Source organism: Phyllobates terribilis, unplaced genomic scaffold (assembly GCF_046119375.1).
Source record: "Phyllobates terribilis strain yellow unplaced genomic scaffold, ASM4611937v1 Scaffold_47__1_contigs__length_9908305, whole genome shotgun sequence".
NCBI classification, from domain to species: domain Eukaryota; kingdom Metazoa; phylum Chordata; class Amphibia; order Anura; family Dendrobatidae; genus Phyllobates; species Phyllobates terribilis.
Genome location: NW_027362807.1, coordinates 9861816 through 9887571, shown reverse-complemented (window position 1 = coordinate 9887571; position 25756 = coordinate 9861816). Strand labels below are relative to the sequence as shown.

Here is a 25756-nt window from a genome sequence, read left to right as displayed (position 1 = left end):
CTCCGTACACCTCGTACACACGCGGCTCCGCTCCGTACACCTCGTACACACGTGGCTCTGCTCCGTACACCTCGTACATGCGCTGCTCCACTCCGTACGCCTCGTACACACGCGGCTCCGCTCTGTACGCCTCGTACACACGTGGCTCCGTATGCCTTGTACACGCGCGGCTCCGCTCCGTACACCTCGTACACACACGGCTCTGTTCCATACACCTCATACACACACGGCTCTGCTCCGTACACCTCGTACACGCGCGGCTCCGCTCCGTACACCTCGTACACACGGCTCTGCTCCGTACACCTCGTACACACGCGGCTCTGCTCCGTACACCTCGTACACACGCGGCTCCGCTCCGTACACCTCGTACACGCGCGGCTCCGCTCCGTACACCTCGTACACGCGCGGCTCCGCTCCGTACACCTCGTACACACGCGGCTCTGCTCCGTACACCTCGTACACACGCGGCTCCGTACACCTCGTACACATGCGGCTCCGCTCCGTACACCTCGTACACACGCGGCTCTGCTCCGTACACCTCGTACACACGCGGCTCCGCTCCGTACACCTCGTACACGCGCGGCTCTGCTCCGTACACCTCGTACACGCGCGGCTCCGCTCCGTATACCTCGTACACGCGCGGCTCTGCTCCGTACACCTCGTACACGCGCGGCTCCGCTCCGTACACCTCGTACACGCGCGGCTCTGCTCCGTACACCTCGTACACACGCGGCTCCGCTCCGTACGCCTCGTACACACGCGGCTCCGCTCCGTACACCTCGTACACACGCGGCTCCGCTCCGTACACCTCGTACACGCGCGGCTCCGCTCCGTACACCTCGTACACGCGCGGCTCCGCTCCGTACACCTCGTACACGCGCGGCTCCGCTCCGTACACCTCGTACACGCGCGGCTCCGCTCCGTACACCTCGTACACGCGCGGCTCCGCTCCGTACACCTCGTACACGCGCGGCTCCGCTCCGTACACCTCGTACACGCGCGGCTCCGCTCCGTACACCTCGTACACACGCGGCTCCGCTCCGTACACCTCGTACACACGCGGCTCCGCTCCGTACACCTCGTACACACGCGGCTCTGCTCCGTACACCTCGTACACACGCGGCTCTGCTACATCCACACTGTAAACCCCTCCTGACCCCACACATAAACTTCAGCTCATCCAGCACCATGACAACCAGCACAGCAGAGTCCTGCATCCACTGAGGCCCCTGATCATGTGACCCCTGACTCCTCCCCTCCTGTGACCTCATCACAGCTCCTGTGCGCACAGAGCAGCCATATATGTGGTGGCGGCTCTGCAGGTGGAGGTATGTGGAGACCCCATTACTGGGCGCAGGGGGCATTAACCCCTTCAGCACGGAGACTCTTTTGGGGTCTTGTGTTGCCCTTTTATAAGAATCATAAGGTTTTTGTTCTGTTTCCTGTAATAGATACATACGACCCAACTATGGAGACAGGAAGGGAGGAAACGTATTGTTCTCATAGTACAGGGCCCCTTTACTGGCCCCACAGTGTAATGCCCCCATTATGCCCCTTATGCAGGATGTATGATGCCCCCACACAGTGTAATGCCCCCATTATGCCCCTTATGTAGTATGTATGATGCCCCCCACAGTGTAATGTCCCCATTATGCCCCTTATGTAGTATGTATGATGCCCCCACACAGTGTAATGCCCCCATTATGCCCCTTATGCAGGATGTATGATGCCCCCACATAGTGTAATGCCCCCATTATGCCCCTTATGCAGGATGTATGATGCCCCCACACAGTGTAATGCCCCCATTATGCCCCTTACGCAGTATGTATGATGCCCCCACACAGTGTAATGCCCCCATTATGCCCCTTATGCAGGATGTATGATGCCCCCCACACAGTGTAATGCCCCCATTATGCCCCTTGTGCAGCATGTATGATGCCCTCACACAGTGTAATGCCCCCATTATGCCCCTTATGCAGGATGTATGATGCCCCCACACAGTGTAATGCCCCCATTATGCCCCTTATGCAGGATGTATGATGCCCCCACACAGTGTAATGCCCCCATTATGCACCTTATGCAGGATGTATGATGCCCCCACTCAGTGTAATGCCCCCATTATGCCCCTTATGCAGGATGTATGATGCCCCCATTATGCCCCTTATGCAGGATGTATGATGTCCCCCACAGTGTAATGCCCCCATTATGCCCCTTATGCAATATGTATGATGCCCCCACACAGTGTAATGCCCCCATTATGCCCCTTATGCAGGATGTATGATGTCCCCACACAGTGTAATGCCCCCATTATGCCCCTTATGCAGGATGTATGATGCCCCCCCACAGTGTAATGCCCCCATTATGCCCCTTATGCAGGATGTATGATGCCCCTTATGCAACATGTATGATGCCCCACACAGTATGATGCCCCCATTATGCATCTTATACACACAGTGGCTTGTGAAAGTAATTGCCCCCTTGGCATTGTTCATGTTTTGCTCCCTCACAGCCTAAAATTTCACTGTTTTTTTGAGGATTTGTATCAGTTCATGTTAAGAACATGCTGACAACTGTGAACATTTGGTTTTATTTGTTATGAAGCAAACAACAAATAGGACAATGTGATGAGCCGTCCTTGTTCTAAAGACTATCAGACTTTTCCAGCATGGATCACCCGTGCCATCGATCTTGTTGTGTTTTATTAGTGATTTATTTACTTGCCAGTTCAGCCTTAGGAATCAATGCTTCCATTCAGTGACCGTATCTCAGGGGCCTTAAGCCATTATTTTCTCAGCCACTAGGCTCATTGTGTGGATGGGGAAAGTAGATCCAGGGGAGCCATCACCACAGGAAGTCGCAAATGCAGACCCATGTGATGAGTTCAGCCTGAGGAAAAATACCTCCACTAATGCACACTTAGCTTTGAGGGGGCTGATCCCAGTGAAGGACAAAAAGAAGCCACATTGTTCAGTGAGGTCTTGTAGCCCAAGGATGGATGGATGGTCTATGGAGTTTTGGAGATCAGTACCGACTGGGCTGGATAAACGTGCTACAGTTGTGGGATCTGTCGTTTGGATTTAAACTTTCTTAATGGACTGTTGCTACTAGATACCTGTGCTTCTTTCGTTTTATCTGTCGTCTGGAGGATCATGGAATATGAATACAGACTATACTGGCTGGAGATATTTAAGCTGTAGGCCAACAAAAAGTTGGGAGACAGTGGTTATCGCCTGGTACGAAGGCAATGGAACTACCGTCCCAGGGAAGGGATCTTGTGGACTGAGACAATTGTATTCTGGCCATTTACCTGGAGTTGTTGTAAAAACCTTGATGTAAGGAATACAATATTGATGAACCGTTAACCTGCCTAGATGAATCTTTACAATGCACAACCTCAAATCTTCACAAGTGGTGGCAACAGTGGGATCACCTATATCTGGACAGGATGCCAGGGAAATTTACTGAATGATGTCTTGGCAGAAGAGATGGCAGACTCAATCTACAAGAGGCTCAGGAAGGAATTGCTGAGAGCCCTTTGCTCTGAGTGAGAGCTAGAGTGGTTGCCGGAGGACAGCCGGGTGACCCTTATACAATGCTTGGACGACTGGGACCGGGAACAACCACAGGAGGAGGTCATTTCAGACGTGGAGGAGGGCATATCTGTGGAGGGACCACAGCCCAGGCCTGTCATCCAGATGGTGGAGGGTTGACTGACTGAGTTGAGGAGGATGCTGGACGTGCTAGGAGAGCGGGCCATGGAGATAGAGTGGGCGGCAGTGCTAAGCAAATATCTGGGTGTTCATTTAGCAGTACTCCCACACTCCCCAGCACAGAGGACAGTGGATAACAGGAGAGAGGGGCCTGCATCTTTAAGGTACAGGGATATACCACAGTTCAGTGAGGACACCTCGGATATTGATGAACATCTCCGGTTATTTAAGAACGTCTGCCTGCTGCATGAGGTGTCAGTTAGTGACTGGCCCAGATTTTTACACATTGAGCGCATTACTAGAGAGGTATACCGTCACACCTGAAAACTACCAGAAGGAAGTTTCAGGAGACTGAGAAGCTCGGTGCACACATGCCTCGGGAGTTTGCTAACACACTACATATGGCATGCACTCGGTGGATAGAAGGACTGAGGGCTCGGGAAGCAGAACATGTCTTGGATATATTCATGCTGGAGCAATTTGTCTAAACTCCCGGGTGACTTAAAAGAAATAGTGGCGGATTGAAAACCACTCAGCCTGGATGAGGCTGCAAGATTGGCTGATGAATGGTCTGATAATCGACAAGGGCTATGTGGAAGTACAGCCAACGAGACCCATGGATCGGCCAGAGGAGGAACTGTGGGGATTTCAAACTTCACAAAGATGAGGAAGTTTCCCAAGCCCCCAAGTACGGTCTGCGTCAAGGCGAGGGGGACTTAGGCTGCCATAATTGTGGATGTATGGGACACTTTGACAGGGAATGCCGGGAATGTTTTAGCCCACATCACAACCTAGGACAGGGGTCTCAAACACGCGGGCCGCATGCGGCCCCTGAGGCTGCTTTATGCGGCCCCCAGGCACAGACCCCTTGACGATCCCGACCTGGTCCAGGAGGAGCCGCCGACAGCAGCGCTGAATTGCCACACAGAGACTGTTTCCCAGCACTGCATTTCCAATGCCAGCCGCTGGCCAATCAGAGGCCAGCAGCTGATATCTGCGTGTCGGCGCAGCGAGTATGACGTCATTGCCATATGCAGATGTCAGCTGCTGGTCTCTGATTGGCCGGCGGCTGACATTGAGAATGCTGTGCTGGGAGACAATCTCTGTGCGGCAATGCAGCGCTGCTGTCGGCGGCTCCTCCTGGACCAGGTCGGGATCGTCAAGGGGTCGGACTCTGTGGTGCCTGCGGGCCACATCTGCAGGAAGGCCGCCGAGGGAACGGAGGACAGGTGAGAATCATCTTTTTTTTTTTTCTATTTTATGTGTGTGAAGAACAGCACAGGGGGCACAGAGCCACAACATGGGGACCGGGATGGGGCACAGAGCCACAAGAGGGGACCTGGATGGGGCACATAGGCACAAGATGGGGACCTGGATGGGGCACATAGCCACAGGATGGGGACCTGGATGGGGCACATAGCCACAAGAGGGGACCTGGATGGGGCACATAGCCACAAGATGGGGACCAGAGCCCCAACATGGGGACCTGGATGGGGCACAGAGCCCCAACATGGGGACCTGGATGGGGCACAGAGCCACAACATGGGGACCGGGATGGGGCACAGAGCCACAACATGGGGACCGGGATGGGGCACAGAGCCACAAGAGGGGACCTGGATGGGACACATAGCCACAGGATGGGGACCTGGATGGGGCACATAGCCACAAGAGGGGACCTGGATGGGGCACATAGCCACAAGATGGGGACCTGGATGGGGAACATTGCCACAGGATGGGGACCTGGATGGGGCACATAGCCCCAAGATGGGGACCTGGATGAGGCACATTAGTACAAGATGGGCACCAGGATGGGGAACGTTGCCACAGGATGGGGACCTGGATGGGGCACATAGCCACAGGATGGGGACCTGGATGGGGCACATAGCCACAAGAGGGGACCTGGATGGGGCACATAGCCACAAGATGGGGACCAGAGCCCCAACATGGGGACCTGGATGGGGCACAGAGCCCCAACATGGGGACCTGGATGGGGCACAGAGCCACAACATGGGGACCGGGATGGGGCACAGAGCCACAACATGGGGACCGGGATGGGGCACAGAGCCACAAGAGGGGACCTGGATGGGACACATAGCCACAGGATGGGGACCTGGATGGGGCACATAGCCACAAGAGGGGACCTGGATGGGGCACATAGCCACAAGATGGGGACCTGGATGGGGAACATTGCCACAGGATGGGGACCTGGATGGGGCACATAGCCCCAAGATGGGGACCTGGATGAGGCACATTAGTACAAGATGGGCACCAGGATGGGGAACGTTGCCACAGGATGGGGACCTGGATGGGGCACATAGCCACAGGATGGGGACCTGGATGGGGCACATTACTACAAGATGGGGACTTGGATGGGGAACATTACTACAAGATGTTTTCCATTATTACTATATGATCCTAATTGTAAGACAATATTACTGTATGTGGCCAATTGGGGGAAATAAAATTGTAAAAAAAATAAAAAATAAAATAAAGCATGAAAAAATATTGGGCACTAAAAATGCTGTTTTATATGTAAACTAAAGTAAACACAAAAAAGTGCACGTTTATTATCGCCACATCCATAACGACCCAAGCCATAAAAAAATAAACACGGCAAAAATGTTCAAAAGGTGTATACAAAAAAAATGGTATCACTAAAAATGTCACATTGAACAAAGAATGCGGCCCCCCAAATTCAAATTTTTTCCATGTGCGGCCCATATACCCAGCCGAGTTTGAGACCCCTGACCTAGGAGCAGGATTGGTGTGACACTGGCCCAATGTCGTAACCTGAAGCCAAGGACTGGTTCACACTTCATCAGCCAAGAATGAGCAGAGCAATCTCAACATGCAGACTAACCCCCCACCCCAGTGGTGAGTAATACACAAAATGTAATGACTGTTACCATGAAGGAATTTGACCTGGGTGAGGTAAATGACATTAGGGAGGAGGCCCAGAGACTTCGGGAAACTGACTCTCCCATCACCCTGGACAGCCCACATATTGTCCCCCCAGAACAATATTTACCTGGCCGCCAAGTGACCATCCCCCTAGCTGGTGGTCAGCACTCTGGGGTTGGTAGCAATGGATACAAATTTGGTTCTCATCGGGTACGTGTTGAGTTTCCCAGGACAAACCGGAGATCAAGGGGTGGATATGGAGGACCCTGCGGGAGGAACAGACACCTGCCCCAGCAAACTAAATACAGAATTCTTGTCTCAGGGCTTCCCCCCCCATTGGGGAGTTGGCAAGATCGGAAAGATCATTTGAGAGAAGCTGGAGATGTCTAGTATGCTGATGTACACCAGGGTGGAATGGGGATTGTGGAGTTTATTCACAAGGGTGACATGGAATATGCTTTGAGGAAACTGGATGATACAAAGTTTCATTGCCATAAAGGTGAGACCACTTACTTTCGTGTCCGTGCTGAAAATGTGGGGAAGAAGTGTGAGGAACTGGCCTTGTTCTAAACAGGGCTGTGGAGTCGGTAAGCCAAACCTCCAACTCCGACTCCTCAATTTCCATGACACTGACTCCCTCATACATGGCTCATGTTTAAGTGATAAAATTACTGTAGCACAGATTAATCTCAGCTAAAAGTCTAGACTATTATATCAGGAATAGGACAGACATTTATAGGACATTTCATAACTTTCCCAAATTCTTATGAAAAAATATTCCCCACAAAGTGCATTGAACTACTGTAACCAATTTATTATATACTTTAGGAGTCGGAGTCAGTCCATTTCATACCTACTCCGACTCCACCATTATGGGCTCCGACTCCACCACTCTGACTCCACAGCCCTGGTTCTAAAGACTATCAGACTTTTTCCCTCACGGAGCACCTGTGCCATTGATCTTATTGTTGTGTTTTATTAGTGATTTTTTTGCTCGTCAGTTCATCCTCAGGAATCAATGCTTTCATTCAGTGACCTTATCTCAGGGGCCTTAATCCATAGTTTTCTCAGCCCCTAGGCCCATTGTGTGGAAGTAGATCCAGTGGAGCAGTCACCACAGGGAGTTTCACATTCAGTCCCACGTGATGAGTTCGGCCTGAAAAAAATACCTCCACTAATGTACACTTAGCTTTGACAGGGCTGACTGATCCCAGTGAAGGAGAAAAAGAAGCCACAATGTTTAGTCAGGAGTTTTGTGGAATGTCGTCAAAGGGATAGGATCGAGACTAAGGTCTTGTCTTGTAGCCCAGGGATGGATGGATGTTCTATGCCAGTGGTTGTGAACCTATGGCACATGTACCGTAGGGGGCCCACAGAGCCCTCCCAATGGGCACACGTGCCATTTCCTCAGCAGTGCCACGGCTACCACTCTCCTGTCCTTAACAGCAATCTTCAAGTCTGACCACAGATTCTCAATTGGATTAAGGTCTTGGCTTTGACTAGAATGCTCCAAAATATATACACGTTTCCCCTTAAACCACTCGAGTGTTGCTTTAGTAGTATGTGTTGGGTCATTGTCTTGTTGGAAGGTGAGCCTCCATCCCAGTCTCAAATCACTGACAGACTGAAACAGGTTTTGCTCAATAAAATCCCTGTATTTTGCACCATCCATGTTCCCTTTGACTCGGACCATTTTCCATGTCCCTGCTGCTGAAAAACATCCCCACAGCATGATGCTGGCATCACCATGTTTCACTGTGGGGATGGTGTTCTTGGGGTGATGAGCTACAGTGAAGGAAATAATTATTTGATCCCTTGCTGTATTTGTAAGTTTGCCCACTGACAGACATGAACAGTCTATAATTTTAAGGGTAGGTTAATTTTAACATTGAGAGATAGCATATCCAAAAAAAATCAAGAAAATCACATTGTATAAATTAGATAAATGTATTTGCATTTTGCAGTAAGAAATAAGTATTTGATTCCCTACAAACCATTGAATTCAGGCTCCTACAGACCAGTTAGACGCTCCTAATCAACTCGTTATCTACATTAAAGACAATTGTCTTACATAGTCACCTGTATAATAGACTCCTGTCCACAGACTCAATTAATCAGTCAGACTCTAACCTCTGCAACATGGGCAAGATCAAAGCGCTTTCTAAGGATGTCAGGGACAAGAACGTAGACCTGCACAAAGCTGGAATGGGCTACAAAACCATAAGTAAGACACTGGGTGAGAAGGAGACAACTCTTGGTGCAATAGTAAGAAAATGGAAGCAATACAAAATGACTGTCAATCGACATTGACCTGGGGCACCATGCAAAATCTCACATCATGTGGTATCCTTGATCATGAGGAAGGAGAGAGATCAGCCTAAAACTACACTGGGGGAACTTGTTAATGATCTCAAGGTAGCTGGGACCACAGTCACCAAGAAAACCATTGGTATCACATTATGCCTTAAAGGTTTAAAATCCTGCAGTGCCCGCAAGGTCCCCCTGCTCAAGAAGGCACATGTGCAGGCCCGTCTGAAGTTTGCCAAAGAACACCTGGATGATTCTGTGAGTTATTGGGAGAAGGTGCTGTGGTCAGATGAGACAAAAATTGAGCTCTTTAGCATTAACTCAACTCGCCGTGTTTGGAGGAAGAGAAATGCTGCCTATGACCCAAAGAACACCATCCCCACTGTCAAGCATGGAGGTGGAAGTGTTTTGTTTTGAGAGTGTTTCTCTGCTAAGGGCACAGGACTACTTCACTGCATCAATGGGAGAATGGATGGAGCCATGTACCGTAAAATCCTGAGTGACAACCTCCTTGCCTTCGCCAGGACATTAAAAATTTGTCGTGGCTGGGTCTTCCAGCAAGACAATGACCCAAAACATACAGCCAAGGCAACAAAGGAGTGGCTCAAAAAGAAGCACATTAAGGTCATGGAGTGGCCTAGCCAGTCTCCAGACCATAATCCCATAGAAAACTTTATGGAGGGAGTTGAAGCTCCGAGTTGCCAAGCGACAGCCTCAAAATCTGAATGATTTTGAGAAGATCTGCAAAGAGGAGTGGACCAAAATTCCTCCCGACATGTGCGCATCCCTCATCATCAACTACAAAAAACATCTGACTGCTGTGCTTGCCAACAAGGGTTTTGCCACCAAGCATTAAGTGTTGTTTGCCAGAGGAATCGAATACTTATTTCTCACTGCAAAATGCAAATAAATTCATCTAATTTATACAATGTGATTTTCTTTCTTTATTTTTTTTTTTTGGATATTCTATTTCTCAATGTTAAAATTAACCTACCCTTAAAATGCCAGAGCCCTACAAAATGACCTCCAGCAGGCCACAAATGTGCATATGTCTGCACAAACTGTTACAAACCGACTCCATGAGGGTGGTATGAGGGCCTGACGTCCACAGATTGGGGTTGTGCAGGATGCTTGGCATTTGCCACAGAACACCAGGATTGGCAAAGTCACCACTGGCGCCCTGTGCTCTTCACAGATGAAAGCAGGTTCACACTGAGCACATGTGACAGACGTGACATAGTCGGGAGACGCCGCACAGCCCTCCATGTGCTCGCCAGAGGTAGCCTGACTGCCATTAGGTACCGAAATAAGATCCTGAGACTCCTTGTGAGACCATATGCTGGTGTGGTTGGCCCTGGGTTCCTCCTAATGCAGGACAATGCCAGACCTCATGTGGCTGGAGTGTGTCAGCAGTTCCTGCAAGATGAAGGCATTGAAGCTATGGACTGGCCCGCCCGTTCCCCAGACCTGAATCCGATTGAGCACATCTGGGACATCATATCTTGCTCTATCCACCAACGTCACGTTGCACCACAGACTGTCCAGGAGTTGGCGGATGCTTTAGTCCAGGTCTGGGAAGAGATCCCACAGGAGACCATCCACAACCTCATCAGGAGCATGCCCAGGCGTTGTAGGGAGGTCATACAAGCACGTGGAGGCCACACACAATACTCAGCCTCATCAGGAGCATGCCCAGGCGTTGTAGGGAGGTCATACAGGCACGTGGAGGACACACACAATACTGAGACTCATTTTGATTTGTTTTAAGGGCATTACATCAAAGTTGGATCAGCCTGTAGTGTGTTTTTCCACTTTAATTTTGGGGGTGACTCGAAATACAGGCTTCCATTGGTTAATAAATTTGATTTCCATTGATGATTTTTGTGTGATTTTGTTGTCAGCACATTCAACTTTGTACAGAACAAAGTATTCAATGAGAATATTTCATTCATTCAGATCTAGGATGTTATTTGAGTGTTCCCTTTATTTTTTTGAGCAGTGTATATATATGTGTGTGTGTGTGTGTGTGTGTGTGTGTTGTAAGCTGGACAGGTCGTGTCCTCAAGGTGCCAAGCCTCGGTGATGTAGAACTCAGAAAAGCAGGCTCCAGCACACATAGTGCTGAGAAGTTTTTAATAGGCCCGGGTTTTATGAGCAGCAGAGAGACCTGGGTGGGATCAGCTGCTCACTTACCTCCAGTCCAGATTTTGGAAGGACTGATTTAAGACAGCTGTGTCTGTCTCAGTCTGTCTGTGTGTTTTGCAAGGTGAGCAGACCTTGCATGTGCTGATCAGACTCTGCTGAAGGCAGAGAAAAGGACTTCATTTAAACGTCTGTGGCCGTTTTGTATGGACTTGTTATTTTTGAATTTTGTTTTGTTATACCTTGTTTTGTGCCAGGAAAAGGCTATTTTGTGTTTGTGTCCTGAGCTTTTTATGCAAGCAAAATAAACCATCCTGGATTTCTAATGAAAACGCTCCCTGTGCCTACCTCAACCGCAGCTGAGTGAATACTAAACCCTATAATTGGTGCTAGAAGCAAACGCACGAATCCCAAGAGGCAGTGTGACTGCTACAGGAAACCATATATGTCCTGGGTGAAGGCCGCCAGCCAGCAACAGTTATCCGGCAGCACGGAGGAGCTGTTAAGTTCTGGGAGTTGGAGGGTTCTGCGCATGATCTTACTTGTCCCCAGTACTGCGCTTTTCTGGACAGAGTGTTCAGATGTTGCTCCTGGGATCTGTTGTAGCCACTCTTCCAACTTAGGTGATGAAGTGACGAGACCCAGGTGAGGAAAACTGTGAGAGGGGCGTTGCAAAAGATGTCTCCGGGGGATGACGTTTCGTGTTCCTGGCCGTGTTTCAGAGAGTGGCGGACCGTGAGAGACTACCACCGGAGCAGTGGGCGGAGGTTCTAGCGCCATATCTGACAGGGGAACCACAGAAGGCGTACGTTGATTTGGCCCTGCAAGACGCTAAGGAATATAGCAAACTTAAGTCTGAGATCCTGGCACGGCTGGGCGTAACACTGGCAGTCAGGGCACAGCAAGTCCACCTCTGGGACTTCCACAGGGACAAACCTCCCTGGTCACAAATGTGTGACCTTCTGCACATGGTTCAGAAGTGGCTACAGCCAGAGACTTGTTCCCCAGCCTAGATAGTTGAGAGAGTGGTCATAAATTGGTTTATCCACTCTCTGCAGAAGTCGATTCAGTCCTGGGTTGCCCAGAGAGATCCCCAAAATACAGATGACCTGGTGGGCCTAGTGGAGAGGTACCGGGCGGTAGAGGGCTCCCTGACTGATCAAGCCGGGGTTAGGTCACCTTTCTGGGGTTCACAAAGGGGGGGATGGCTCCCAAAAGAAGGGGACTAAATCCTCACTGGGTGGGCGTCCAAAGTCCCAGGAGGTTGCTGAATCACAGCTGGGTAATCAGTCCCATACCATCCTCTGTTGGAGGTGTCATATCTTTGACCATATAGCTGCCCGGTGTCCCATGAACTCTTTTCCAATGGACTACAACATAGGCTGGCGTTGCTCCTATTTGGCCTACCCCGCCTGCATCGCGGTTCCTCAACATGGCGAGGGCCCTCAGGCGTGCTCAGTGTCCGTAAAAGAGGTGCAAGTGTCTGGACTGTTGGACTCAGGAAGTTTGATGACCCTGATAAGGGCCACACTCATTCATCGGTTGGTTCCTGGGAAGGTGGTGGGTGTCCAGTTTGTCCATGGGGATGCTAAAAACTACCCTGTTGCTCGGGTGGATGTAAACACGGACTGTGGCACCACAGCTCAGGAAGTGGGGGTCATTAAAGACTTGTTGCACCCGATAATAATCGGACGGGACTTTGCATTATTCTGGGACATGTAGGGGAAAGCGGGGACACCTGGTTGCTCGGACCACCGCCAGATCACCCCTGAAGAAACCTCACCACAGGCCGTAACAGACGAGTTTCCCATGTGTTTGTTTGTTGGCGATGAGGATGAGACTGCGTCCCCTGAAGCCAATATCCCTGAGCTGGAAGTGTCCGAGGGAAACTTCGGAACCGCCCAACTCAGGGACTTAACTCTGAAAGTGGCCTTCCAAAATGTTACCGTGTTAAATGGAGTGCCTCAGGAGCCGGGGGCCGACAGTCGGTTCCCTCATTTTGCTGTGAATGGGGATTTGCTGTACAGAGTAACCAAGCCAAGGGTTCAGGTAATAGAGCAGTTGTCGGTGCCAGGGCCCTATAGACGCAGTGTGTTAGACATAGCTCATTCCCATGAGTTAGGATTTTAGTTTTCAGGTGGAGCATAGGCCTGGGAAACAACATGGGAATGCTGATGCCCTATCAAGGGTCTATTGTATGTTGGCAGAAGGTGCCAAGCCCCCCGGTTTGTGCAGAAGGGGGGTATGTAAGGTTGCAGCCGGACAGGTCGTGGATGGGAGGTATATGTCCCCGAGGTGCCCAACCTCAGGGATGTAGGATTTTGAAAAGCAGGCTCCAGCACACATATTGCTGAGAAGTGTTTAATGGGCCCGGATTATGGGGCTGGGTTTTAGGAGCAGCTGAAAGAGCTGGGTGAGATCAGCTGCTAACTTACCTCCAATTCAGGTCTTGGAAGGTCTGATGCAAGCAAAATATACCAACCTGGATTTCTAATGAAAACGCGCCTTGTGCCTACCTCAACCACAGCCGAGTGAGTACTAAACCCCACAGTTTGTATATATACATGCATGCATGCATTGGGAAAATAAGTATTTGATACACTGCCGATTTTGCAAGTTTTCCCACCTACAAAGAATAGAGAAGTCTATAATTTGTAATTTTTAACGTAGGTATACTTCAACTGTGAGAGACAGAATCTAAAAATAAAAAACAGAAAATCACATTGTATGATTTTTAAATAATTAAATTGCACTTTATTGCATGAAATAAGTATTTGATCACCTACCCACCAGAAAGAATTCTGTTTCACAGACCGGTTAGTTTTTCTTTAAGAAGCCTCCTACTCTGCACACATTACCTGTATTAATTGCACCTGTTTGAACTCTTTACCTGAATAAAAGACACCTGTCCAAACAATCAATTACACTTCAACCTCTCCTCTATGGCAAGACCGAAGAGCTGTCTAAGTACACCAAAGAAAAAATTGTACACCTGCACAAGGCTGGGATAGGCTTGAGAAAGGTCAGAAATCAGCCCAGAACTACATGGGAGTACCTGGCCAATGACCTGAAGAAAGCTGGGACCACAATCTCAAACATTACTGTTAGTAACACACTGCGCCGTCATGGATTAAAATCCTGCAGGGCACGCAAGGTCCCCCTGATAACGCACATGTCTAAGCCCGTTTGAAGTTTACCAATAACCATCTGGATAATCCAGAGGAGGCATGTGAGAAGGTCATGTGGTCAGATGAGACCAATATAGAACTTTTTGGTATCCACTCCATTCGCCATGTTTCGAGGACGATGAAGAATGAGTACAACCCCAAGAACTGTCTGATCTGTTTTGGACACACACATATCTATTAATCTCTTGATCCCTCAATCATCATATTGCTAACATACTAGATCTGTACAGCAGCCTATGTATACATTTACCTTTGATTGGTGCTATCTTAGATGTGGCCAATACTGATATTGCTATTTGAGCTATGCACATGTACTTTATAAACTGCTTTAGGACTGGATTATCCATATATAGCTATTGTGTATATCTTCTATAGCCACCTTGCGAGCATTTCTAGTGTAGGAGCTTGGGTTATATACATTACTGTCTTTATGATGCACTAAGCACGTTACATGTATTGCTGCTTCCCTGATTGATGCATTGGCACTTTATTATCTTATAGGATCGTGTTGTGTACCTATTGTGATCCTTTTGGGTGTACTGTTTGAGGAACCATGTTGCATTTGCATTAGGCTTTGCCTACTTAATATCGATTATTCTTTAGACCCTGGTTCTCCGTCTATGACACACAGTTCCCTGCCTTACTGACGTATACTCCCTGATTTATGTAGTACTTGGTGTCACCGTCTTCCTCCCTTTATTTTATTCCATTGGAAATTGCCTGTTTTTATACCTTTTCTGTAATAAAATTCTAATTTCATCTTGACACGCTCCTGATTCCTTTTCCTCTTTTGGGTTATATGGTTGTTGAAGAGCGCTTACTGAGACCAGTTCCCCCTATCTTTGGTCACTTGGGTGCGTGTTGAGGTATCACAGGGTTAGGGTTTCTATTTAAATGTCCAGGCTGGTTTATTGGTGCTTCATAAACCATGCCACAAGGAAAGGAAATAAACAGCCGTTCAGTGCAGGCAAAACAAAGTAAACAGTTCCAGCAATGGTACTTTAGAAATAGTCCAGAACACACAGGCTGTATAGCATTCAGTATACCAGCTCAGTCTTGAGACATCACACAGGATGCTCTACCATATGTGCAGGGGTATAGGACTCCAGCTGCAACCATTTTTGGGCCAGATGCAGCAGATCAAACATGTGGGAGCAAGGGGGTTTGTCTCGGTGGTACTCCCAGCGTTGAACCCGTTGTGGCCTGACAGTCATTGTCGCTCACAGGCTCACCAAAATTTCAGTTTTCAGTTTCACATATTCTTTGGCATCTTGTAAGGCTAAGTCATAGAACGCCTTCTGGGGCTCCCCTGGTAAGTAAGGTGCCAGCATTTCCACCCATTGCTCTCACTGGAGTTTCTTCCTCTCGGCGACCCTTTCAAAAACTTTCAAAAAGGTATCAATGTCGTCACCCGGGGTCATTTTCTCCAAAACTCTCCTCACAGCCTTACGGATGGAATAATTATCAGCTGACCTTGGAGTTGGAGCTGCCGCCGTGCCACAAACCGCCTCTGCGAGCAATTCAAACTGATGCTGCTGTTTTAGGTGCTGCTGTTGCTGGATCTGTTGCATAAGCAGCTTATTTGTCTCCTATTGTGCCAGCTACTGTTGTTGGTGCTACTGCTGCTGGGCTTGCACCAGGTGTTTAATCAGGTCCTCCATGCTGTCTGACATTGCTCTCTGGCTTATGACTGCCTTCACCCAGGAAATGCAGCACCTCTGTAGCAGTCACACATGTTCCCTGAGAACGCTGCCCACAATTCTAACACCAAATGTGGTAAAACTACTCACTTGGGTGCGTGGTGAGGTATCACAGGAACAGTTTCTATTTAAACATCCAGGCTAGCTTATTGGTGCTTCATAAACCATGCCACAAGAAAAGAAAATAAACAGCCTTTCAATGCAGGCAAAACAAAGTAAACAGTTCCAACAATGGCACTTTAGAAACAGTCCAGGTCACACAGGCTGGATAGCATCCAGTATACCAGCTCAGTCTTGAGACATCACGCAGGAGGCCTTCTTACGTCCACACACAGACCATGTGTGAGAGAAACAGAATACATTTTACAATGTGAACTACACCCAGGGGTAGGGTGTGCGGGCAGCCAGACCCGCACATCTGTTCGGCTGCCCGTAAACCTGACCTGGATGCACAAACAAGCCTCTTACTACTATGTGCACTAGAGCAATGCTTATGGTTTATATCACAGAGAATAACCACCTCAGTGATACATACCTCCCATAAACTATGGGATCTGTGATTTCTATCTACACCACTGTGTATAGAATGTGTATAGGATAATTGAGTATAATATAGTTATTATGGACGTGAGTTAATTAACATAGGGATAACAGACTCATTGCACAATGTTACGGATATTTCTTGTTGCTAAAACTGATTTTTTTTTTCACTTTAAACATTTTTTAAACAACTCTGATTAGTGCAATCATACAGCATACAAGCCTCTGATTATTCAGGTGATGCACTGCACTACTGTAGTGTGGTGTATCATCACTGCCTGTCAGTGTAATACTAATTGCCCCATACACATGAGATAAGTGTTGGCTGAACCGTCATTTCGCAGTTGGCTATCTCTCCCGACTCCCCCATACACAGAAATATTCCAGCTTTCCTGTGGTCTGTATGAGAGAGTCGCCTCCAGACTCCTCTAGGTGAGGATTATCTACAGGAAGAACAAACGGATTAGCCTCTGAAATTCATGATGCCAGATCCTTCTCTACCTTGACATCATCTGTCAGGAGGCCCCCAAATACTTTATATAGTCGATCAAACCACCCAAAATCAGTGCTTTCATGCCACTTTACTCTTTGTGTGTATAGGGGTGTTAAAACGTAACTTATTGGACGCTTCCTCTTGCCCGACCTAATAGACTTTCATACATTGCAGGCCCAAACACCATTATTAGGTGCCGCTGCACCTATGCCATCTCTGCGGTGTTCATCGATATTCTGGTGCTCAAGAGTTACCGTATTTTTCAGACTATAAGACGCACCTTTTTCCACCAACATTTTGGAGGAAAGCGCGTTTTATAGTCTGAACTGTGGCCCATACTCTATACCTATGGCTGTGGGCTGTGGGGGGAGCGGCTGTGGGGGGAGCGGCAGCGGGGGATGAGCGGATCACAGGAGGCAGCAGCCGCCTGCTGCAGCCTACGCTGTGCCCGCTGCTAAAGAATATGAATATGCATTGCTCCCCACGCCCATGGGCGTGGAGAGCAATTAATATTAATTTTCCTTAATAGCGTGCACACTGTAGCCGCAGCGCGGCTCCTGCTGCCGTTCTACGGTCTGTCTGCCTGCCATTAAAGATCATGAATATTCACTAGAATCCACTCCCATGGGTTGTAGTGCATATTCATGGTCTCTAATATCGGGCACACAGACCGCAGAGTGGCAGCAGGAGCCGCGCTGCGGGTACAGTGTGCGTGCTATTAAGGAGAGTGAATGGTAACTGTTCCCCAAGCACACAGTTCTGGCGCGGGGAGCAGTGACTATTCCGGCACAGCATCTCACACTGTGTGACGGCGCATGGCAGTAATGCCATGCACGGCTCACACAGTGAGAGTGTCGGCAACCGAGCAGGACGCAGCGCTGGAGGAGAGAGGAGGTGAGTATAATTGTTTATTTTTGTGTGTGCAGCGTGATGGGAATCAGGGGGTGCCAAGCATACCAGGATGGGGATCAGAGGGTGCCAAGCATACCAGGATGGGGATCAGGGGTGCCATGCATACCAGGATGGGGATCAGGGGGTGCCATGCATACCAGGATGGGGATCAGGGGTGCTATGCATATCAGGAAGAGGGATGAAGGGTACCATACATACCAGGATGAGGGGTGCCATGCATATCATGAAGAGAGATGAGGGGTGCAATGCATATCAGGAAGAGTGATAAGGGGTACCATGCATACCAGGATGGGGATCAAGGGGTGCCGTGCATACCAGGATGAGGGGGGGCATGAATACAAGGATGAGGGGTGCCATGCATACCAGGATGAGGGGTGCCATGCATGCCAGGATGGGGATCAAGGGGTGCCATGCATACCAGGATGGGGGATTGGGGTGCCATGCATACCAGGATGGGGTATTTGGGTGCCTAGCCTACCAGGATATGAATCAAGGGGTGCCATGCACACCAGGATGGGGGATTGGGGTGCCATGCATATGAGGATGAGGGGTGCCATGCATATCAGGATGGGGATTAGGGGTTCCATTCATATCTGGATGGGAATGAGGAGTGCCCGGGATGGTGGCCACATATAACAGGAAGGAGGGGGCCATATATACCAGGATGGGGGATATTAACAGAATTGGGGGACATTGCCCCTATAACAGTGTCAGCAGACCCCCTTTCCTTAACAGTGCATCATGACCACATGTTTTGCTTAATTTTTTTTTTCTATATTCCTCCTCTAAAACCTAGGTGCGTCTTATTGACCAAAAAATACAGTATTTTTTAAAAATCAAATGTTTTAACGTGTTAAAAAATAAAATGTGTCTTTTGCTTTTTGCATGTTTTTTTCTTTTTACACAGAATTGTTGGTGCCAATTTTCTTTTGAAACATTTTATTATCTGCTTTTTTCTGGTGTTTTTCTTGTAATATAGGAAAGCCTAAGGCCAGAAATAAACCCCATAAACACTGTACATGGAGACTTTGATATCAAATAATTTCTCTCTGTGGTGTTTGTACAAACAAAAAAGATTTAGAAATGCCTCAAACTTCTGTGTGTGAATCAGACATGAGATCTAATGTGATAGAAGATTACAGTCCGGGGAAGACGGGAAACATTCATATAGACGGGTGGTGATGTAGTCAGTGAAGAACTCTGGCCAAATATGTTTGTAGAGCCGTAGTAGAAGATGATGTCATCCTCGTTATGAAGTAGTTATTTTTCATGTCACGTGTAATGAATATCTCCTGCAGTATAGATAATGCCGATTCCAGTGTCTGTAAATGAGACGAGAATTAGCGTTATGGAAGATGAGTCTATGAGAAACGTATTCAGCTGCCGAGACGAGGAAGAACCTACTTGTTGTGTGTAGCCTAAAATATATAGGTTTTATTAGTAGATGTAAAGAAGAAAACTACTGTAAAATAATAAATCCCCTCATATGTTTCCCCTTATTATCTGCAGTAATTGTATGATGTTACAGCGACTCCCCTTCTTCTCATTCAGGTCCCTACAATATCGGATCCTCTCAGTGAAGATTTTCTATAGAAGAGAATCTTCCTGATTGTCCATGTCCATCTTTGATGGGTAAGAGACATGGTGGCAGAGAAAATATTACACCTCACCCTAGAGATCCTTTTCCGTCTTACTGGAGAGGTGAGAGCTTCTGATGACATCACATTACATCATTCTTATCTATGGGAATAACAGATGGACAGAACTGGAGAGGTGAGGACTCTGGAAATGTCTGGAGTGAGATTTATTAATGTGTCTCTCCATAACCAGGATTACACAGTAGTGAAGAAGACCTCTAGTGAGCGCTGTCAGGCCCCTGTGTCTGAGGGATGGGGAAGACCCCTGAGCCCAATCACAGGGCCTCCACCTCACCCCCTGATACATGACTACATCAATGACCAGAAGATCCTAGAACTCACCTACAAGATGATTGAGCTGCTGACTGGAGAGGTGACACTGCTGGGAATGCTGGGACATTATACATTAATGCTATGATGAGATAGGGGGGATGACAGTATCATTGTATGTGTCAGGTTCCTATAAGGTGTCAGGATGTCGCTGTCTATTTGTCCATGAAGGAGTGGGAGTATTTAGAAGGTCACAAAGATCTGTACAAGGACGTCATGATGGAGGTTCCCCAGCCCCTCACATCAGGTAATAGACAGGACTAAATACACACAGCCTATAAATATCTGTATGTAAAGAATGAATTCAGTCCCTGTATGTGTTTCCTGCAGATCTATCCAGTAAGAGGACAACACCAGAGAGATGTCCCCATCCTCTTCCTCCACAGGACTGTAAACAAGAAGATCCCAATGTTCCTCAGGATCATCAGGTAGATGGAGAGAAGGTGTCATGAGATCTCCCCTATGATGTGTAGACGACTGTGAAGGTCTTGTGTTCAGTCTTGTTTTATCCACCAGTATTATATGTTTTATACTTGTGTAATGAGAACGGTGGAGATGGCAGGATTAGAGATGATCATAGAGGTGACTTCTCCATCTGTCTGTGACTTTTACAATATTTGTTTCAGGGTGAAGATCTGCCCCATATTAATACTACAGAGACATATGTGAGGGGTGATGAGCGGTGTACAGAGGAGACTCCTACATATGACTATCCAGGTGAGTAGTAACCACTAAATGCAGAGAAGTCACAGATTCTTCTCAGTCACTGGCTGTGGCTGCTTTATCGGTGGTGTAGTCCAGCCGTATAACAATTATGTGATGACTATTTTGCCACAAGACCACAAAATTGTCCTACACCCAAAACTGTTGCAATGGCTTTGAGCATTGAAAGCCCTTTTCTATAGAACTTACAACCTGGGAGATCCACCTACCCCCTGGGATTAGAAGACACTGACCGGTACGTTCCCAGATCTGTAAACTACAAAGCTAAATGACAGCGTATGTAGAATGTGCTGACAAGTTAGAAAATCAGTTGAAGAAAAATAATGTGATGGGCCAGTAAGAGAAATCGGAGGGTAATGATGCTGTTGGCTTCCTAGAACCTTGATATCTTATTGGCTGATCTACCTTCTCTCGCTTCTGTGCTGCTGAATGTGCTCATATGGTCCCATATGAGCCACTCTCTTGTTGCCTTGGTTGTACGTTTTGGGTCATTGCCTTGCTGGAAGACTCAGCCACGACCCATCTTCATTGCTCTTACTGAGGGAAGGAGGTTTTTGGTCAAAATCTCGCAATACATGACCATATCCATCTTCCCTTCAGCACGGTGCAGTCGTCATGTCCCCTTTGCAGAAAAGCACCCACAAAGTATAATGTTTCCCCCCATGCTTCACAGTTGGGACGATGTTCTTAGAGTTGTACTCATCCTTCTTCCTCCAAACACGGCGAGTTGAGTTAATTTGTAAGAGCTCAATTTTTGTCTCATCTGACCACAGCACCTTCTCCCAATAACCCACAGAATCATCCAGGTGTTGATTGGCAAACTTCAGATGGGCCTGCACATGTGCCTTCTTGAGCAGGGGGACCTTGCGGGCGCGGCAGGATTTTAAACCTTTAAGGCATAATGTGTTACCAATGGTTTTCTTGGTGACTGTGGTCCCAGCTGACTTGAGATCATTAACAAGTTCCCCCTGTGTAGTTTTAGGCTGATCTCTCACCTTCCTCATGATCAAAGGTACCCCACGAGGCGAGATTTTGCATGGTGCCCCAGATCGATGTTGATTGACAGTCATTTTGTATTTCTTCCATTTTCTTACTATTGCACCAACAGTTGTCTCCTTCTCACCCAGCGTATTACTTATGGTTTTGTAGCCCTTTCCAGCTTTGTGCAGGTCTTTGATCTAGTCCCTGACATCCTTAGAAAGCTCTTTGGTCTTGCCCATGTTGTAGAGGTTAGAGTCTGACTGATTAATTGAGTCTGTAGACAGGAGTCTTTTAAACAGGTGACTATGTAAGACTGCTGTCTTTAATGCAGATAACGAGTTGATTAGGAGCATCTAACTGGTCTGTAGGAGCCAGAACTCATAATGATTTGTAGGGGATCAAATACTTATTTCTCACTGCAAAATGCAAAAAAAAATTATCTAATTTATACAATGTGATTTTCTTGTTTTTTTTTTTTTGGGGGGGGGGGGATATTCTATCTCTCAATGTTAAAATTAACCTACCCTTAAAATTATAGACAGCAAGGGATCAAATGCTTATTTCCCCCACTGTATGTCTAAGCTGTGCGTGGCTGATGGCTGTAATGCACATTTATTCACGCCTGCAGGAGATGTGTTGGCATGGCTCCAGCCCTGGTTTCATGGATTCACTCCACGTCATAAATTACATTATGTTTTCAATCCTAAAGAATTCAGATTACTGCACAATCTCTCCTGAAATGGGGGCACTAATACTTTCTCTACTCTTCTGCTCAGGAGTCATAGTAGCTCCAATGGTCCACCATAAACGAGTGCAACTCTGATTTAGTGTTGGACCTCTTCCCTCATACATATGTTGATATTTGGGGATGTAACATGTTTTCTTTATTCTATTTGTATGATTTGTGGTGGGATCGGCCTGCCTCACTTATGTGAGTCTGCAATTCCCTGGTAGTCTTTAAAAATAAGGTCTCCATTGCCTTTCCAAAATGTCAGAATCTAAATTTACAGGCTGTTCTGTGGTGTGAGATGGGAAGAAGAATAGTCAGGTAGCCGGGTCAGAACCAGGAGAGCAGAGAAAATACAAAATCAGAAGACACAAGAGTAGTCAGTAAACGGGCCGAGGTCACAACAGGAAACAAATACACAAGCCGGGAGCTGAGCACAGAGGACTGACCCAGAGGAGAACAAGGCTGTATCTGGCAGCTTCCAGCAATATGCTTCCAGCTTTAGTAGGGTGCGGTGCTCTCCAAATGGCTGAAGCAGGGAGCAGATTACTCCAGCTGGACAGCACACACACCCATACTGCCAGACTGGATGGTACTACAGGTCCCAGGCACCCTAATCTTCCTGGTTAGTCAGAGCCTGCGCCACCTACAACTTCTGGTTCTGACGTCTCCTCCATCACCAGCGCCGCCTGCAGGATGAATAAGGCGGCTCCTGGTGACAGAAGCAGATGTCCCAAGAGCAAATCCAGATGAAATGGGACAAACCATTTGCGGAAGCTCTAATATGACAAAATGGCAGAAAACCAGAGCAGTAGAAATCCCCATAAAGTGACTCATTTTGGAAATTATAACCCTCAGTGAAATAATCTATAGGAGTAGTGACTATTTTGACTCCACAGTCGCTTTCCGGAAATTAGCACGCAGTGGATGATGGAGAGTGAAAATTACAAATATACTACTTTAACACCCATCACATAGTGCCCAGATTCTGCTCCAGGAGACACATCATAAATTAAGTGGGTTCCTCTCACTATAGTAGTGCCAAACACATGGATGCTAAATGTGGTTTGGGCACACTGCAAGGCTCAAAAGCGAGGGGGAGATCTGGCTTTTTGGAGAGTGGATATTGCTGGATTGGTTTATGGAAGCCATGTTGCTTTTCAAAAGCCTTTGAGCCACTAATAATGTGGAAACATCTGTTTTTCCATTGACAGATGATGGACCTGAGTGGGGACTTGTTTTTTGTGAGATGAGTAGAAGTTTTTATTGGTATTATTTTTGACTACATAACATTGTTTGGTGGCTTTTTATTCCATATTTGGGAGACAGAATGAACAAACAGTTTTACACATCATACTCCACTGGTTCATCCTATGAGGTTTTCTATTAGACTGTGAACTGTTATTGTTTTGGTGAATAATTCAATATTTTACATAACTTGCCATTTCACAGACGTTAAGTAGAAATTTTCAAAAATATAATATTGAAGGATATTTTTATTCATAAATAATTGTTTTTATTCTTGGCAGATGACTGTACCAGGAGATCAGAGGAACAGCTGACATCTTCAAATTTTACATCAAATGATCTTGAGATCCCACAGGATACAAATGAAGTGAATTCCATTACTCCAAATGTACAATCATCCCTTCACAGCAAAGATCTGTCATCTGATCCTTTGAAACAGGTCCTGTCTTCTGATTCATTGCTGACTACTAAGGAAAATCATAGTCACAAAATAAGCATTAAAAAACAAATTGCTCCTAAAGCAAAGAAGCCATTTTCACTTTCAGAATATGGAAATAGTTTTCCCTTCGAAAAGTCTTTTCTTAAATATCAAAACCTTTACCCAGCAGAGAATAGATTTTCTTGTTCCAAATGTGGGGAATGTTTTAACCAGAAAACAGATCTTGTTAGCCACCAGAGAATTCACACAGGGAAGAAGCCATTTTCATGTTCAGAATGTGGGAAATGTTTTGTGAAGAAATCATCTCTTCTTAGTCACCAAAGAACTCACACAGGGGAGAAGCCATTTTCATGTTCAGAATGTGGGAAATGTTTTAACCGGAAAGCACATCTTGTTATCCACCAAAGAAATCACACAGGGGATAAGTCATTTTCATGTTCAGAATGTGGGAAATGTTTTAGCCATAAATCAGCTCTTGTTAGTCACCAAAGAACTCACACAGGGGAGAAGCCTTTTTTATGTTCAGAATGTGGGAAATGTTTTAACCGGAAGGCACATCTTGTTAGCCACCAGAGAACTCACACAGGGGAGAGGCCTTTTTCATGTTCAGAATGTGGGAAATGTTTTGTAGATAAATCAAATTTAGTTGGGCACCAGAGAATTCACAAAGGGGAGAGGCCTTTTTCCTGTTCAGAATGTGGAAAATGTTTTACCCTGAAATTAACTCTCAATAAACATCAAAGAACTCACACAGGGGAAAAGCCTTTTTCATGTTCAGAATGCGGGAAATGTTTTGTGAAGAAATCATCTCTTTTTAGTCACCAAAGAACTCACACAGGGGAGAAGCCTTTTTCATGTTCAGAATGTGGGAAATGTTTTAACCGGAAAGCACAGCTTGTTATCCACCAAAGAAATCACACAGGGTATAAGTCATTTTCATGTGCAGAATGTGGGAAATTTTTTAGCCAGAAATCAGATTTTGTTATGCATCAGAGAACTCACACAGGGGAGAAGCCATTTTCATGTTCAGAATGTGGAAAATGTTTTACCCGGAAAACAAATCTAGTTAGCCACCAGAGAACTCACACAGGGGAGAAGCCTTTTTTCTGCTCAGAATGCGGAAAATATTTTAACCACAAATCAAGCTTTAATAAGCACCAAAGAACCCACACAGGGGAGAAGCCTTTTTCCTGTTCAGTATGTGGAAAATATTTTACCCTGAAATTAACTCTCAATAAACATCAAAGAACTCACACAGGGGAGAAGCCTTTTTCATGTTCAGAATGTGGGAAATGTTTTGTAGATAAATCAAATTTAGTTAGGCACCAGAGAACTCACACAGGGGAGAAGCCTTTTTCCTGTTCATAATGAGGTATGTTGTGTGAAGGAATAATCTCTTAGTCACCAGAGCAGTCACACAGGGGAGAAGCCTTTTTTATGTTCTTAATGTGGGAAATGTTTTACTTGGAAATCAACTCTTAATAAACATCAGAGAACCCATACACTGGAGAAGCCTTTTTCATATTCAGAATTTTGGAAATGTTTTAACTGAAAATTGCACCATGTTTGGCCTCATTGAAATGAAAACACTCATACTCAGATCCCGTGCCAGCGCCGTTCCAGCGGTGTCGGGACTCACGTTCCCGCGGTGTCAGGACTCACGTTCCCGGAGCTCACATGAGGTTGTTGCATCACTTGAGCCCTGCGCAAAATCAGTGCCAGTTTCACTGTCCCCGCCTTCGGACGTATTGAACATCAACAGGAAGCCTTTGGTTGTG

The 25756-nt window shown here is 47.0% G+C and overlaps 1 protein-coding gene across 2 annotated transcripts; it reads left to right on the top strand.

Annotated features, from left to right (window-relative positions):
• Window positions 1-1271: 1271 nt before the first annotated feature.
• LOC141191579 (uncharacterized) lies at window positions 1272-25478 on the top strand. 2 transcript variants are annotated; one of them, XM_073661509.1, is made up of 7 exons: window positions 1272-1328; window positions 19445-19594; window positions 19724-19903; window positions 19987-20107; window positions 20191-20288; window positions 20487-20577; window positions 23821-25478. In XM_073661509.1, the coding sequence occupies exons 2-7, from the start codon at window positions 19535-19537 to the stop codon at window positions 25344-25346; spliced, it is 2076 nt and encodes a 691-aa protein (XP_073517610.1). In that variant the 5' UTR covers window positions 1272-1328; window positions 19445-19534; the 3' UTR covers window positions 25347-25478. The 2 variants fall into 2 exon arrangements, with proteins under 2 accessions (XP_073517610.1, XP_073517611.1); XM_073661510.1 differs by lacking the exon at window positions 1272-1328 and having other exon boundaries at window positions 19445-19525.
• Window positions 25479-25756: the final 278 nt, after the last annotated feature.

Bases quoted from the DNA above. Each gene is read 5' to 3' on its own strand.
- LOC141191579 (XM_073661509.1), top strand. From the start codon at position 19,535: ATGGTGGCAGAGAAAATATTACACCTCACCCTAGAGATCCTTTTCCGT. The intron at 20,108-20,190 runs GTAATAGACAGG...TGTTTCCTGCAG, and splicing joins TCCCCAGCCCCTCACATCAG to ATCTATCCAGTAAGAGGACA. The intron at 20,578-23,820 runs GTGAGTAGTAAC...TATTCTTGGCAG, and splicing joins TCCTACATATGACTATCCAG to ATGACTGTACCAGGAGATCA.